Source organism: Macrobrachium nipponense, chromosome 35 (genome assembly GCF_015104395.2).
Source record: "Macrobrachium nipponense isolate FS-2020 chromosome 35, ASM1510439v2, whole genome shotgun sequence".
In the NCBI taxonomy this organism is placed as follows: Eukaryota; Metazoa; Arthropoda; class Malacostraca; order Decapoda; family Palaemonidae; genus Macrobrachium; species Macrobrachium nipponense.
The window spans coordinates 59,323,934-59,338,847 of record NC_061096.1 but is presented as its reverse complement, the minus strand read 5'-3'; the positions used below and the strand labels follow the sequence as shown (position 1 = coordinate 59,338,847).

The window sequence follows — 14,914 nt, the reverse complement described above, 5'->3', positions numbered from 1 at the left end:
AGGCCTAGCGCTGACCACGTACCATCTAACCTGCGCTTGCGTAGCAGGAGCCTGGAACAAAGATGGCGGATCTCCCCCTCTATTCTTGCTGGGAAGAAAGGAGAGTGCAAATTATTCATAAAATTACCCAAGGCCCCTCCCGACGTTTCGATACAGAACCGCTAGGAGAAAACCGAAAGGAAGGGGGTATGAGACAATTCAAAAGCAGGTGGAGAAACATATGGAGCAGCCTGGTTTATTACCGATACAAAAGAAGCCGGTAAGGTTTGGTCATCCAAAGATGGCGTCACCCCCTTTCTTTTGTATTGGCTTTTCCCATAGAACTTCTTCCACTGTTCCACCGACCAACCGCGACAAACAGAACACGGATTAGTAACCGTACATACGTTTTCCCTGCACCTACTACACGTTGGATGAGGATCCGTCGACACCGAGGTTAGGAACCTAGAACAAGGGAAGCCACTGACTCCTGGGCATTTCCTTTGTCTCCTCTTCGAAGCGGTAGACGATCCCGATGTTGAGGCAAAATTCTCCATCATACCACGTAGAACACTCTTACCACACACTGATCACACTTGGAGAAAGAAAAGGAATGAAAATAAAAAAATGAAATGGATAAAGAACGGGCAAACTGAAAAACCGGCTTTAAATGAGATAGACAGTAACACGTCTTATCTTAAAGGCGGTAGGAAAATAACTGATGGGTCACAGGTAGCCGTGGGCATTCTGGGTATACATGCCACCGTGACCTGGTATAGATGCCATTAGTCCCTGGATCTCACAAGTGTATTTTAATTCTACCGGTTTCCAGCTTGGCGCTAGTAAATCCTAATGTTAAGACCGAAGGTTTGTTTCGTGTATGAACAAAATATTAATTTACTTATCATCAATTTCAGAGATATATCAGCAAAATGAGTTGCTTCAAATACTGCAGCTTAACGAAAAAAAAAAATAGCCAACTGCAGTAGTTTTACCCACTTGGCATGAACAAAAGGCCAAGTAGGGTTGATGCTTATATCAGTGAAAGTTGATTAATTCTAGAGAATGGGTCAAATCTTGATGTTTGCTATAAATTATAGAGGAAGGTGTGCCACCAGGTTAAACAAATAATGACCATAGGCATCTTTACGTAAGTTACAAAATACTGGACTTGTTGTACACCCTTTCTTTCTCTCTCTTGGTAATATGGTGGTGGAAAAGACATATTATCTTACATATATATATAAAAAAAACCTGATGATAACTAGAATGCATCATATACCACAGCCAAAATTCTTGTGATCAGAGTGATATAAAACAAAGATTTTTGTACTTGCATATATACAGTACTTGTCTTGCATGATTTCAGTGCACTTTAAACATGCTGAGGTATTTGCAATGTTTATTGCTGAAAGGCTGCAAAAATCTCCACAAGATGCAAAATGTTCTGGTTTCACATGCTCCTTATCAAAGCATAAGGTGAAGAAATAAGAAAATAACCTAAGAAAACAATAACGAGAGAAATTAAAAAGTACCAGAAATTTCAAGGATGTATGGTTGAGTGTTAAGAAAGGAAATTTCTAGAAATAAAATTAAATATTAGGAAAACCAGAAACTCATTCAGACAGGAATTTGAGGCCACTGCCAGCACCACAAACTGCTGAAGAAATAATAATGTGCAAATTCTCAATATGCTAGTTTGCAACAAATACAGATGGTTTCGTAAGTGAATGTTGTTACATGTGCCTAAAGAAATCTAATGCTAAGTCTACAAGATATTAAGATTAATTGTGGAACTACAGAATTAACAAAATGCTTTAATGCAAATGAGCGGAGCAATATACTAGAATTACAACGAAAAATTTTCAGTCGTCAATTACCGATGGCACGCGGCTTACATGATTTTCTTGGTGTGAAGTAATTTTTTTCACTGGGGCGCTGGTCTCAAACTCTTGAGTCTGAGAAAAACAACTCTGGTTAATCAAACAATTACAGGTAGGGCAGGGAAATGTGACAGGGCTTCATTTAATATCCTACTGTACTTAAGGAAATGCCTAAAAGTCACATTGGAAATTAAATAAAATACAAGGTCAGTTTTAAAGCACACTCTGCCAAAAATAAATGAGGGGAAACATAAAAGGAGCTGTATTATACTAGATATTAAAGTCATTTATAAAGATCATACCATACGTTTGGACATGACAAAAAAACTTTTGATCTTATTTGCAGCAATTCCTCTAAAATATCTCAAACGAGACAGTAAGTATAGTCTAGTATAGTCTATTTCAATTGTACCTGCAACTGGTACAGTTTTTTACATTCACTAATTGCAGTATCATCAAACTTAGAAAACAATGAATATATAAATGATGATACAGATAAAATCTCCACTCAAAAAATGTTGACTCTCTCTACATATTCTAACATTATGTAATTATGTAATACAAAAAAATGATATTGTTATTGTACAATAAAGTTTCATACATAATTACCAGGCAGATATATACTTAGCTATAGACTCCATCGTCCCCGACAAAAATTCAAATTTTGCGGCACACACTACAGGTAGGAACCATTACCATTCTTGAAACAGATTTTCTCTTCCACCTGTCTCCTGAGGGGAGGCTAGGTGGGCCATACAATCGTATATATCTGCCAGGTAAGTATGTATGAAACTTTATTGTACAATAACAATATCATTTTCATACATTCAACTTCCCTGTCAGATAGATACTTAGCTGATTGGCACCTTTGGCGGAGGGTAAGAGACAGCTAGTTACTGATTTGACAGGTAAACAACATATGTTGTAGGTAATAAAAGTTAATTAACAATACCCTGGTTCCTACCTGTTTAGGCGGAAGATTTCATAGCTTATGCTTAGAAGTCTGCTTCGCCTCAAAAGCTTCAGCGAGGGTGTGACCTATGGCTGAGAACTCTTGAAAGGACTGTCAATGGGGTCTTATCCACTTACTCGACAGAACCTGATGGCAATTGTCACTGGGGTCCTATCCACTTACATGACAATATACCTATGCCTATTGGCATACAAAGGAGTACAACACTGATCCCGATCACCCGATCCTAACCGTGGATTAGTATTTACGATTGAAAGGCGTTATCCCCAAACGCCTTTCAAACAACCTAAAAACTCAACACCAAATTATTTTAAAATCACACTATACCAAATATAAGGATAAAAAACAAATTTAAGGATCAGTCGTATCTCCTTTCCCCAGCACTGTATCCGCTGATACATACGGTCCCAGAGAGAAGCATTTCTCGTATGTTATTCTTACATCTCTTAAGTAATGTGAGGCAAACACTGAGTTGCTAAGATGTTCGTCATCGACATGTTCTTGTTGAAACGATAACGATGTAGCAACTGCACGTACCTCGTGTGCTTTAACCTTAATGTCTTAAATGAATCACTATCACAGTTCATGAGAGCTTCAGTTATTACATTTTTAACAAAAAAAGCTAATGCATTTATTGACATTGGTCTTCTTGGGTCTTTAACAGCACACCAGAGGCTTTGATTGCAACCTTGCAACTGTTTCTTCTTTTGCAAGTAAAACTTCAAAGCTCTAACAGGACATAATGCTCTTTCAATTTCATTTCCCACTAATTGAGAAAGCCCTTTTACTTCAAACGTTCTAGGCCAAGGTCTTGAGGGATTTTCGTTTTTCGCTAAAAACAAAGGCCTGAAAGACAATACTGCCGAGTCTCCCTTAAAACCCACTCTTGAGTCTAGAGCTTGCAACTCACTTACTCTTTTTGCAGTAGCGAGAGCTATCAGGAAAATACATTTTCTTGTTATGTCTCTGAAAGACGCTTTATCAGGAGTCTTGAATCTCTCTGACATAAGATATCTGAGGACCACATCTAGGTTCCAACTAGGGGTGAGCAAAGTTCTTGATTTCTTTGTCTCAAATGATCTAATTAAATCATGAAGATCTTTGTCATTCTCTATGTTCAGGCCTCTATTCCTGAACTTAGCAGACAACATGCTCCTATATCCTTTAATGGTTGACACTGCTAACTGAGATTCTTCATGCAAATATAAAAGAAAATCAGCAATTTCGGTCACAGAGGTATCGGAGGAGGACAGCTTCTTCGCCTTGTACCATCTACGGAAAACTTCCCACTTCGATTGGTATATCCGCATGGTTGAGGATCTTCTTGCTCTCACAATTGCTTTTGCAGCTTTGCGAGAAAGCCTCTTGCTCTGACCAGTCTTTCAATAGTTCGAAAGGCAGTCAGGGATGAGAGAGTGGATGTTTTTCCCGTCTCGGTACCTCTCGAAGTGGGGTTGTTTGAGCAGATCTGTCCTTTCGGGAAGAGATCTGGGGAAGTCCACTATCCATTCCTGTACCTCTGTGAACCATTCTCTTGCAGGCCAATAGGGAGCGATCAACGTCATCCTCATTCCTTCCGAGGACACGAACTTCCTCATTACTTCCCCCAGCATCTTGAAATGGGGGAAAAAACATAAGTATCTATGCCCGTCCAGTTCATGAGCATGGTGGCATCGAACTGACAGGGCTCTGGGATCGTCCCCCCAACGAGCAAAAGTTCTCCATCCTTCTGGAGAGGAACGTTGCAATAGGTCTACTTGAGGCTTCGCCCAAAGAGACCATAGTTGCTGGCAGACTTGTGAATGAAGGGTCCATTCTGTTGGAAGGACCTGGTTCTTTCTGCTCAATCTATCCGCCCTTATATTTCTCCCTCCTTGAATGAACCTCGTCAGGAGCACTATCCCTCGTTCCTTCGTCCAGACCAACAGATCCCTTGCCAGCTCGTAAAAAGGAAGAAAGAGTGTGTCCCCCCTGTTTTCTGATATATGCCAGAGCCGTGGTGTTGTCCGAGTTGACCTGGACCACCACACCTTTGACTTCGTTCTCGAAATGTCTCAATGCCAGATGTACGGCTATGAGCTCTTTTGCATTTATATGCCAGGTCTTCTGTTCTTCCATCCAGATGCCTGACACCTCCGTCCCTAGTGTTGCTCCCCATCCCGTCTCCGAGGCATCGGAGAACAACACTAGGTGAGGGTTCTGAAGAGACAAGGACACTCCCTCATTCTCTCTTAGAGGTTCTAACCACCATCGCAAGTGGTATTTGATGCTTTCGTCTATGGGAAAGGTATCCGTCAGTTCTCCTGTCTTCCTGTTCCAACTTCTCCTTAGATGGAACTGCAAGGGTCTCATGTGCAGCCTCCCCAGAGAAACGAACTGCTCTAGCGACGAAAGGGTGCCCAGAAGACTGAGCCATTCCCTCGCTGAGCTTCGTTCTTTCTCTAGGAAGGCCGAGATCTTTTCCACCCCTTTCGCAATCCTTTCTTGGGATGGATATGCTCGAAAACCCCAAGAACCCATCTGAATCCCCAGATAGACGATGTTCTAGCTGGGGATCGTCTGAGATTTCCCGAGGTTCACGAGCAATCCGAGAGATCTGACTAACTCCAGAGTTATCTCCAAGTCCTCCAAACACTGTTGTTTTGACTGTGCTCTTATGAGCCAGTCGTCCAAGTAAAGCGATATTCTCACCCCCTTCAAATGTAGCCATCTTGCTACGTTCCTCATCAACGCCGTAAACACCTGAGGAGCTGTCGAGAGGCCGAAGCACAAAGCCCTGAATTGATAAATTCTTCCCTGCACCATGAATCGAAGATATTTCCTCGACGACTGATGCAGGGGGACGTGAAAGTAAGCATCCTGAAGGTCGAGGGAGACCATCCAAACTCCTGGACGGAGAGCAGCGAGGACCGAATTGGAGGTCTCCATGGAGAACTTGTCTTCACCACGAAGCGGTTCAATGCACTCACGTCCAGGACCGGCCTCCACCCTCCCGAGGCTTTTGGCACCCAAAAGAGGCGGTTGTAAAAGCCCCGAGAGTGTGGATCCTGTACTCTCTCGATGGCCTCCTTCTCCAACATCTGCTGTACTAACCCGAGAAGGGCATCTCTTTTTACAGGATCTTTGCACCTCGCTGACTGCTCCCTCGGTGTCGTCGTCAATGGAGGTCTGTTCCTGAAGGGGATGAGGTATCCTTTCTTTAGAACTTGTAGGGACCAAGCATCTGCTTTCCTTGAAGCCCATGCTTCTGAAAATTTCAGAAGTCTGTCCCCTACTGGTGCTTGGAGGACTGGAACCTCATTTCGGATTCTTTTTCGGGACTCTGATAGAAGATCTTCCTCTTTTTTCCCCTCCTCTCTTCCTTGGGGCTCGGTTTGAAGTGCTGCCTCAAAAGGGCTGTTGGGCAGTTCTTGGCTCCCTCTTCGTGACAGGAACAGCTGGTCTAGGTTTCTTTGCAGATTGCACCAGCAAATCTTGTGTTGCCTTCTCAGTAAGAGAGTGGGAAATATCCCTCACTAACTGAGAAGGAAACAACTGCTTAGACAGAGGGCGTATAAAAGAGAAGCCCTCTGTACTGGAGAGACTGCCTCAGTTAAAAAAGAACTATAGACAGACCTCTTCTTTAGTACTCCTGCCCCGAAAAGCGGGATGCCACTTCAGCCGACCCTACCATCCTGCACCGCCTGCACCGCCTTGTCCATACAGGCAAGGACACTATGCAAGACTTCTGGTTCTAAAAACTGAGGGTCTTGCTTCTTCTTGGCCAAAGCCCCAAGGGACCAGTCTAGGAAGTTAAAAACTTCCAAGACATGGAATATTCCCTTGAGGAGATGGTCCGTTTCAGACATTGTCCAGTTCGTTTTGGCCGATGGAAGAGCATGTCTCCTTGCCGAGTCCACCAAGGTCGAGAAGTCCGCTTCAGCAGAGGAGGGAAGAGCAAGTCCCATTGATTTTCCCGTGTTGTACCAAATCCCTCTCCTTCCCGATAGCCTGGAAGGGGGACAGGTAAACACAGTCTTTCCCGCCTCCTCCTTGGTTTTAAGCCAATTTCCGAAAGACTGCAAAGCCCTCTTCATTGAGATGGTCGGTTGCATCTTCAAAAAAGAGGAAGACTTTGTAGTCTTCTTACTCGAAAATAAAGACCGTGAAGGAGGGGCAGCAGGGCTCAAGAGACTCTCCAAATTCTTTTAATAAGAGGGCTGTCAAGGTCTTATAGTCTGAAAGACCTGCCCCCTTATTTTCTTCAGAGTTCGAGACATCTTCTAAATCGTGATGCGTTATATTGGAGATGAGTGTGCAACTGAGGAGGACTCCTCTCTCGGGAAGGTGAAGGGCTCGTAGCAACACCGTCTGCAACCTGACAGGGCTACGGCCGCCTGTGCGACGTCTTGAGTCCCTGCCAGGTGAAGGCCGATGTTGCCCTTTGTCTTTGATTACACTAAGACCCTCCTGACAAGGAAGACGGCCGCCTGTGCGACAACTCTCGTCCCTATCAGAAGTCCTTGAATGTCTCTCCATTTTCCCAGAATCACCCCCCTCCTGACAGGGGCTACGGCCGCCTGTGCGACATCTAGAGACCCTGTTCAGGGGGCTAAAACTGATCCTCCTGGGAAAAAATCCCAAAGAGGAGCCTCCAAGTCCGCCTCAAACTCCGATAATGCTTCCTATTCATAGCGCCTGAAGCCTGGTCCGTGCGCCTAATTGTCACTTGATAGATATTAGGCGCTTCAGGAGCGAGGCGCCTGAAATGAGATTCAGGCGCCCGACGCTTGGCAGTAGGCTCAGGCTCTTTACGTCTAGAATCAGGCTCCTTGGGCGCTTTGCGCCTGGCTTCAGCCACTTCAGGCGCTTTGCGCCTCATTTCAGGCGCTTCAGGAGCCTTGCGCCTTGTTTCAGGCGCTTTGAGTTTTGATTCAGGTGCCCCAGGCGCTTTGCGCCTCATTTGAGGCGTCCTAAGCGCTTTTTGTCTCGCTTCAGGATCCTCAGGCGCTTTGCGTCTGATATCAGGAGTCTCAGGCGCTCTACGTCTGACTTCCGAAGTTTCAGAAACTTTGCGCCTCGATCCAGGCGCTTCAGGCGCTCTTCTTCTAATAGGAGTTTCAGGCTCTTCTAGCCATCCATGAAAATCCTCTAGCCTTGAAGGCGCTTTGCGCCTGACAGGAGCCTGGCGTCTGACTGGCGCCTCGTCCAAGCTCTCAGAGAGTTCCATAGGACGGGATCTTTTAATAGGAAGGAATTTATCCTTTCTTCTAGGAGGATCCTTCTTAAGCACTCCTACTAATGCATTTGCTCCAAAATCTTCGTAGCTACGTCCTCTTTTTCTATTTCCGCTGAAGGAGAAGGAACTTCTGAATGTACCTCCTTTCTCTTCTTTTCCGGAGGATATTCTTCCGGAAATTCTTCCGGGCTAGAGTAAAATACTGGAGACTTCCAAGATCTCTTCGAAGGTCTCGATAATCTGTCCGAACTCCATCCTTTCTTCGAAGACGAATCAGATGAAGAAAAGCACTGTTTCAGGACGTCTTTCCAACGACTGTCCTTGGCAGTCTGGGACGCAACTACAGAATCTGCCGAGGGGACGCCTGACCGGTGGGGATTCTCTGAAACCTCCCTGCGGCTTTCGACATTTCTTCTCCTCTGGGCTTGGGAGCTTGAAAGAGGTCTAGACCTGGGAGCGAGACAGAGCCGATCAGACGCACCCTCCACTTCACTGGGAACACTTTCACTATGCTTACCTTCTAATTCTTTTAGTTTACGCTCCATTTCTAAAAGCGAAGCTTTTAGACTCGCAATTTCCGATGTTGAACTTGCCGAGTCGGATAATTGAGAAGGGAAAGCTGTATGGGAGGAAACAATTGGATTAGAGATAGGCAATCGCCCGCTAACTGGCTCGTTAGAGACCGACCTACTCACATTTTTGGAAGAGGCTTTTCTAGCCCTATCCCTTTCCAACTTTCTCAAATAGGAATTAAGCATCTTCCATTCCTCCTCATTTAAATCCTTGCATTCATCACATGTATTCAATTGTGAGCATACATTCCCTCTACAATTCTTACAAGTGGTGTGAGGATCTACCGAAGCTTTTGGTAGTCTCACATAACAACTCTCATTCACACACACTCTGAACGAAATCGAAACGTCAGACATTATGAGAAAAATCCAAATCCGAAATAAAAAAACAGTCCATAATAGCGTATGCCAAACCAGAGATCCAATACGTCACCAAATAGCAGTCCAAAAGATCAACGGCGTAATGAAATTCGAAAGTCAAAGTCAGGAGGAACTAGCAAACGATGTTACCAGCTCCGGCGACAGAGAAAATCTGTTTCAAGAATGGTAGTGGTTCCTATTCCTGCCACCCAGCGGCAGGCGGGTAGATCACCTGACCTACCTGTAGTGTGTGCTGCGAAATTTGAATTTCTGTCGGGGACGACGGAGTCTATAGCTAAGTACATATCTGACAGGGAAGTTGAATGTATGAAAATTATATTTTGTTTACAAACTTTTTTTTCCTTTTAAAAACTTTGCCAAATTCAACTTAAGTGTGAATTCCCAGATACCAAAATCCACAGTAGAACAAGGAACAGCTGTGTATGGTTGTTTAGTGCCCAAGAGCATCATGGTCTGTCAGTGTTATGGATATTTGATACTGTGTAGGATCAATTTATGCTTACAAATTTTGTTTAAAAATAAATCACCTCCAACACAAGTGTCCCCGTAGGGAGGGCTAGCACCATCAGTGCACTCTGAGCAGCATATTACTTAAGGTTCTTTGCAGCGTGCCTTGGTCGCCTAGCTGCAACCCCTTTCAATCCTTTTACTGAACCTCCTTTCATATTCTCTTCCTTCCATCTTACTTTCCACCCTCTCCTAACAATTGATTCATAGTTCAACTGCGAGATTTCCCTCCTGTTACAAAATACAAAACTTTTACTGCCAATTTCTGTTTCAGCACTGAATGACCTCATAGGTCCCAGTGCTTGGCCTTTGGCCTAAACTCTATATTCAATTCAATCCAACAAAGTGTGATGCCAAAGACCTCCGTATTTTGGGCACTCGTATTCCACAAACCCCCAACCTCCTGTCTCAATAGTTCCCATCTGATAGGGTCTAGGTCTTGTAATTCTTCTGGTACCCACAGGAACTCGGCTAACCCCATTGTACTGTTCTCCTCTAGAAAGTTAGGAATAAATTTTCCTCTTGCCGTTCCTCTACAGAAAATACGACTTCCCCTATTTGAATTTGCTGGTTTTATATGAAGTAAGCATAATTTTCTTTCACAGAAAGCAGTACAAACCAGGTTTGAATTACTCTTGTATTCTGTGCTGATGAAAACCCTATTCAGGTAAGCCATGAAAGCTGGACCCGTTACTTGCAACCCAAAAGATGAGGAACTCAAATATGCATCCATACATCAAAACACATGGATAAGGGAGTGATGGTTTATTCCAATGAAATTGGAGCTATCCAGACTTTCAAGCAGAGGCACAAATGGCTTCAGTAAAAGTAATAGGTTTAGAGTAAGAAAATGTTTTTGTTCTATATATATATATAAAAAAAACCTTTAATTTCTTATTCCTAAATTAGGCTAATTGTTTTTATAAGATAATTTTTCTTGATAATAGGTTGTAATACTGTATTTTGTTTTTTAAAAAATTCATCCACTCTTGGTGCAAAAATATACAGCTCCTCAAAGGGAATAAATTTAAAACTATTCAAGCCCTACATGCAGCAATGCAGGTCATCTTTCACAAATACATAAAAATTCACCAAATGTTTCGGGAAGTGCTGTTACACCTACATTTTCATTTGCACTCAACTGGTAAAATAACTGAAATAATCATAAGTTCATAACCTTCATAGAGCAAAATCTATTGATATCATGCAGTGACAAAACAGATTCACGAGGGCATGTAAAATTTCCGAGTGACAAAGAATTCCTTAACCGTTAAACGCCGAGCCGGTATTTCCGAAAGTGTCTCCCGTATGCTGGCGGAGTTCGCGAGTGAGCGCCGAAGCAGAAAAAAAGTTTTTTTAAAAAAATCACAGCATGCTTAATTTTCAAGATTAAGAGTTTATTTTTGGCTCCTTTTTTTGTCATTGCCTGAAGTTCAGTAGGCAACTATCAGAAATGAAAAAAATATCATTATCATATATAAATATTGGAATATATGACAGCGCGAAAAAAAATTTCATTTACATATAATTGTATACAAATCGCGCTGTGAGCGAAACGGTTAAAGCTCACGAGTTAATTATTTTTCCGTTGTATTGTACACTAAATTGCAATGATTTTGGTATATAACAAATTGTAAAATGATCAAAGCAACACAAAGAAAATATTATAACAATACGACGCATGAATTCGTAATGCTCGGACGTAAAAAAATTCACCATAAATCAAAATATTGTGCTAGAGACTTCCCGTTTGTTGCAAAATGAAGATAATTGATTGAATTACTAGACTGTAAGTGTTGTAGCTTACAATTGCAGTTTTCGACCATTTTGGTCGAGTTAAAGTTGACCGAAGGTCTAATTTTTTCTATTTATTGTTATTTATATGAAAATATTTCAAAACTAATAAAAGCTACAACCATGGGTTGTTTTTTGTTGTATTCTACATGAAATTGCGCACATTTTCATATAAGTATAAAACTTCATGTAACGGCTAATTTAAAATGGTGCAAACATTACGATAATCGGACGAAAAAATTTATGATTTTTTCAGAAGCTATCGCGTGGACGTAATGAAAAAGTTTTTTTTTCATAAATTCACCATAAATCGAAATTTTGTGCTAGAGACTTCTAATTTGTTGCAAAATAAAGGTAAATGATTGAATATTACTAGAATGTAAGAGTTTTAGCTTTAAATTGCGTTTTTTTACCATTTCGGTCGAGTCAATGTTGACCGAAGGTTGATATTTTGACACATCATTATTTATATGAAAATATTTCAAAACTGATAACAGCTACAACCATGGGTTGTTTTTAGTTGTATTCTACATGAAATTGCGCACATTTTCATATATAAAAATTTAAAGGCTAATATAAAACTGTGCAAACATTACAACAATCGGACGAAAATATGTATAATTTTTTCGGCAGTAACCGCACGGACGTAGGAAAGTTTTTCTAAAATTCACTATAAATCAAAGTATTGTGCTAGAGACTTCCAATTTGTTGAAAAATGAAGGTAAATGATTTAGTATTACTATAATGTGAGAGATTTAGCTTATAATTGCAGTTTTCAACCATTTCGGTCGAGTCAAAGTTGACCAAAGGTTGAAATTTTGGCACTTATTGTTATTTATATGAAAATATTTCAAAACTAATAAAAGCTACAACCATGGGTTGTTTTTCGCTGTATTCTACATGAAATTGCACACATTTCCATATATAAAACTTTATGTAACGGCTAATATAAAACTGTGCAAACATTATGACAATCGGCGGTAAAATTTCAGATTTTTTGGTAGAGTTACTGCGTGGACATAAGGAAAAAGTTTTTTTTCATAAATTCACCATAAATCGAAATACTGTGCTAGAGACTTCCAATTTGTTTAAAATGAAGGTAAATGATTGAATATTACTAGAATATAAGTGTTTTAGCTTACAATTGCGTTTTTCGACCATTTCAGTAGAGTCAAAGTTAACCAAAGGTTGAAATTTTGGCACTTATCTTTATTTACATGAAAATATTTCAAAACTGATAAAAGCTACAACCATGAGTTGTTTTTAGTTGTATTCTACATGAAATATCGCACATTGTCATATATAAAACTCTATGTAATGGCTAATATAAAATGGTGCAAAAATTATGTCAAAGTGACAAAATTTCTGAGATGTGTTGCTGATGCTTTTTAGTGCGAGAAGAAAGAAATTCGCGCTTGTGTGCCTGGGTAACGATTGTAAACAAAACAACAGCTTGATCCGTGAACTCCCAGCATCCCCCAAAGGCGCGTGATTCAAAAGTTTTGCCTAGTAGGCCTATAAACTATTTTTCCGTGAATATTTAAAAAAACTTTTTTCGTCGACGTTTTGTAAGTCGGTTCGGCACCCCGACAGACAATTTTCGTTGACGTTCAATACGTCCAATCGGCGTTAAAGGGTTTAATTTGGCTTAAACATAGCTCCATCCCTCGCTTTTACAGGCTTTTACAAGTGTTGTAAAACACAGTATATATATTAATTCTTGAAAACCAATTATATAAAAATTTAAATGGCCAAAATAAGATATAGCTACTCCCCTATAACTACAGGAAACACAATACCTACCTTTGCTACACAGTCACAAAGTGCTATAAATTTAGCTTTCATTAGTGCCTCTTCCAACATGAAGTAAGTAAATTTTTCCCTTCTAATCTTCTTATGCCACAGTTATTCTTCCATAAAAAAAACATACCTGCTGCAGCAAAACATACTACGTACTATAATAAACAAACTGCAACAAAAGATAATACATTACCCCGCCGCCTGCAAGAAGCTTTCGCTTAAAGTCCTCAGAAGGTTTAAGGAAGGTTAATTTCTCTTTCCTTGTGTGATTGATTGGTGGGCTGTCAACATGCTGAAGAAACAAATCATATTCGAAACTGTAAAGAAAAAAAAAAGGAAATACAACATATTTGAAAATGTAAAAACTATGATGAAATGAGATACAAAATAAATACTTTCAAATTCTAAATACAAATGCTAAATATTGCCAAATCCCACTTGGATTGTTATGCAAGAAAATTATGAAGTTTGACAAAACTGACAAAATTTTTTCAATCAATTTGTATTTTTCAAAAAAGGTTGTAGTGTTAAATGCAGGGAGATAGAGAGAAAAAAAAAGTAAGAAATAAAGGTCACTGCAGCTATTAAAAATCCTTATACTACTGAATTCTTCGTTACAGTTTGGCTTTGTACATTGGTTTTTTTCTCACCTCAAACTCTATTACTTTCGGTTTCCATATGAAGACAACCCAGAAGGAACAATGGCTCAATAATAGACACTCAAAATTGAAATAAAAAACCTCACAGTTATATAATAATAGGATATATCCATACCATAAACCTAAAAGAAACAACCTTGAAGATACTCACAAAGCCTTTCTGGTATCTTCACTATGATTTGTCTTGAAATAAATTTCAATTGGCAAATTAAAGCTGCCATAGCCCATTTCACTTATTCTGTACGGAGGTGCCTTTAATACTGAAAAGAAAATATGGATGCAGCTTATCAGTGAAAAGGAGACTCCATAACACATACTAATTCTTATTTCTGAAAATGAAAATGATAAAAATCCACATATCCCTGAAGTATGTTACACCACAAATAGAAATTAGACCTGAAACATTAATGTGCAATAACTTAACAAAATGACAAATTTTAAAATCAATTTGTATTTTTCATAGCTAGCAAACCTGAGGTCTTAACAAAAGGTATAATTCTTTCCGGCACTCTAAATGTAATATGCAAAAAAATTTGCTGTTTCATTGCTTAAATAGGTCTAAGGTACTGGTTAAAAAGGAAAAATTACTTCTCTTTGGGAGTTTGAAGCTTTTGTGGAGAGTAAAGACAATCTTATCAATAAAATGCTTCAATATGGGGCTCCATTTGACCACTGAAAACAAACACCTCCCAGTCATGAGTAAAGCCTTCATTCGTCCGCTGTTGGCGAACTGTGGCACGATGGCCTAATTCCAGTGTCACCACCACATTCTGCAAAAACAAAAAAGATACATTAAAACAATACAAAATTTATTTATAACAAAACATTTTTTGTTTAAAAAATATCCACAATTAATTATATAAAAATATATTTGTTTTATGTAAAAATAAAAAACAAAGACTTTCGAACACTTGAACGGTGTTCCTCTCAGTGTGACGTTAAAAATTACATTTTAACGTCACACTGATGAGGAACACCGTTCAAGTGTTCGAAAGTCTTTGTTTTTTATTTTTACATACAAATATATTTTTATATATAATTGTGGATATTTTTTTAAACAATTTGTTTTCACGGAATTGTGAATTTCTTAACAAAACATTTTTTCATACCAACATTTCAGTCATACAGAATCCTCATTCACAGTTTGA

At 40.0% G+C, this 14,914-nt stretch overlaps 1 protein-coding gene across 1 annotated transcript in view; it reads right to left on the bottom strand.

The window, feature by feature from the left end:
* The window catches only part of LOC135208376 (serine/arginine repetitive matrix protein 2-like), a 90,617-nt gene extending 76,214 nt beyond the window's left edge, over positions 1-14,403 (bottom strand). The window contains exons 1-4 of the mRNA XM_064240476.1: positions 14,355-14,403; positions 13,918-14,026; positions 13,301-13,424; positions 1,860-1,937 (exon numbers count right to left, since the gene is read on the bottom strand). Coding sequence (XP_064096546.1) covers positions 1,860-1,937; positions 13,301-13,424; positions 13,918-13,994 — 279 coding nt within the window. The 5' untranslated portion in view covers positions 13,995-14,026; positions 14,355-14,403. The remainder of the gene's footprint in view (positions 1-1,859; positions 1,938-13,300; positions 13,425-13,917; positions 14,027-14,354) is intronic.
* Between the last annotated feature and the right edge of the window lie 511 nt (positions 14,404-14,914).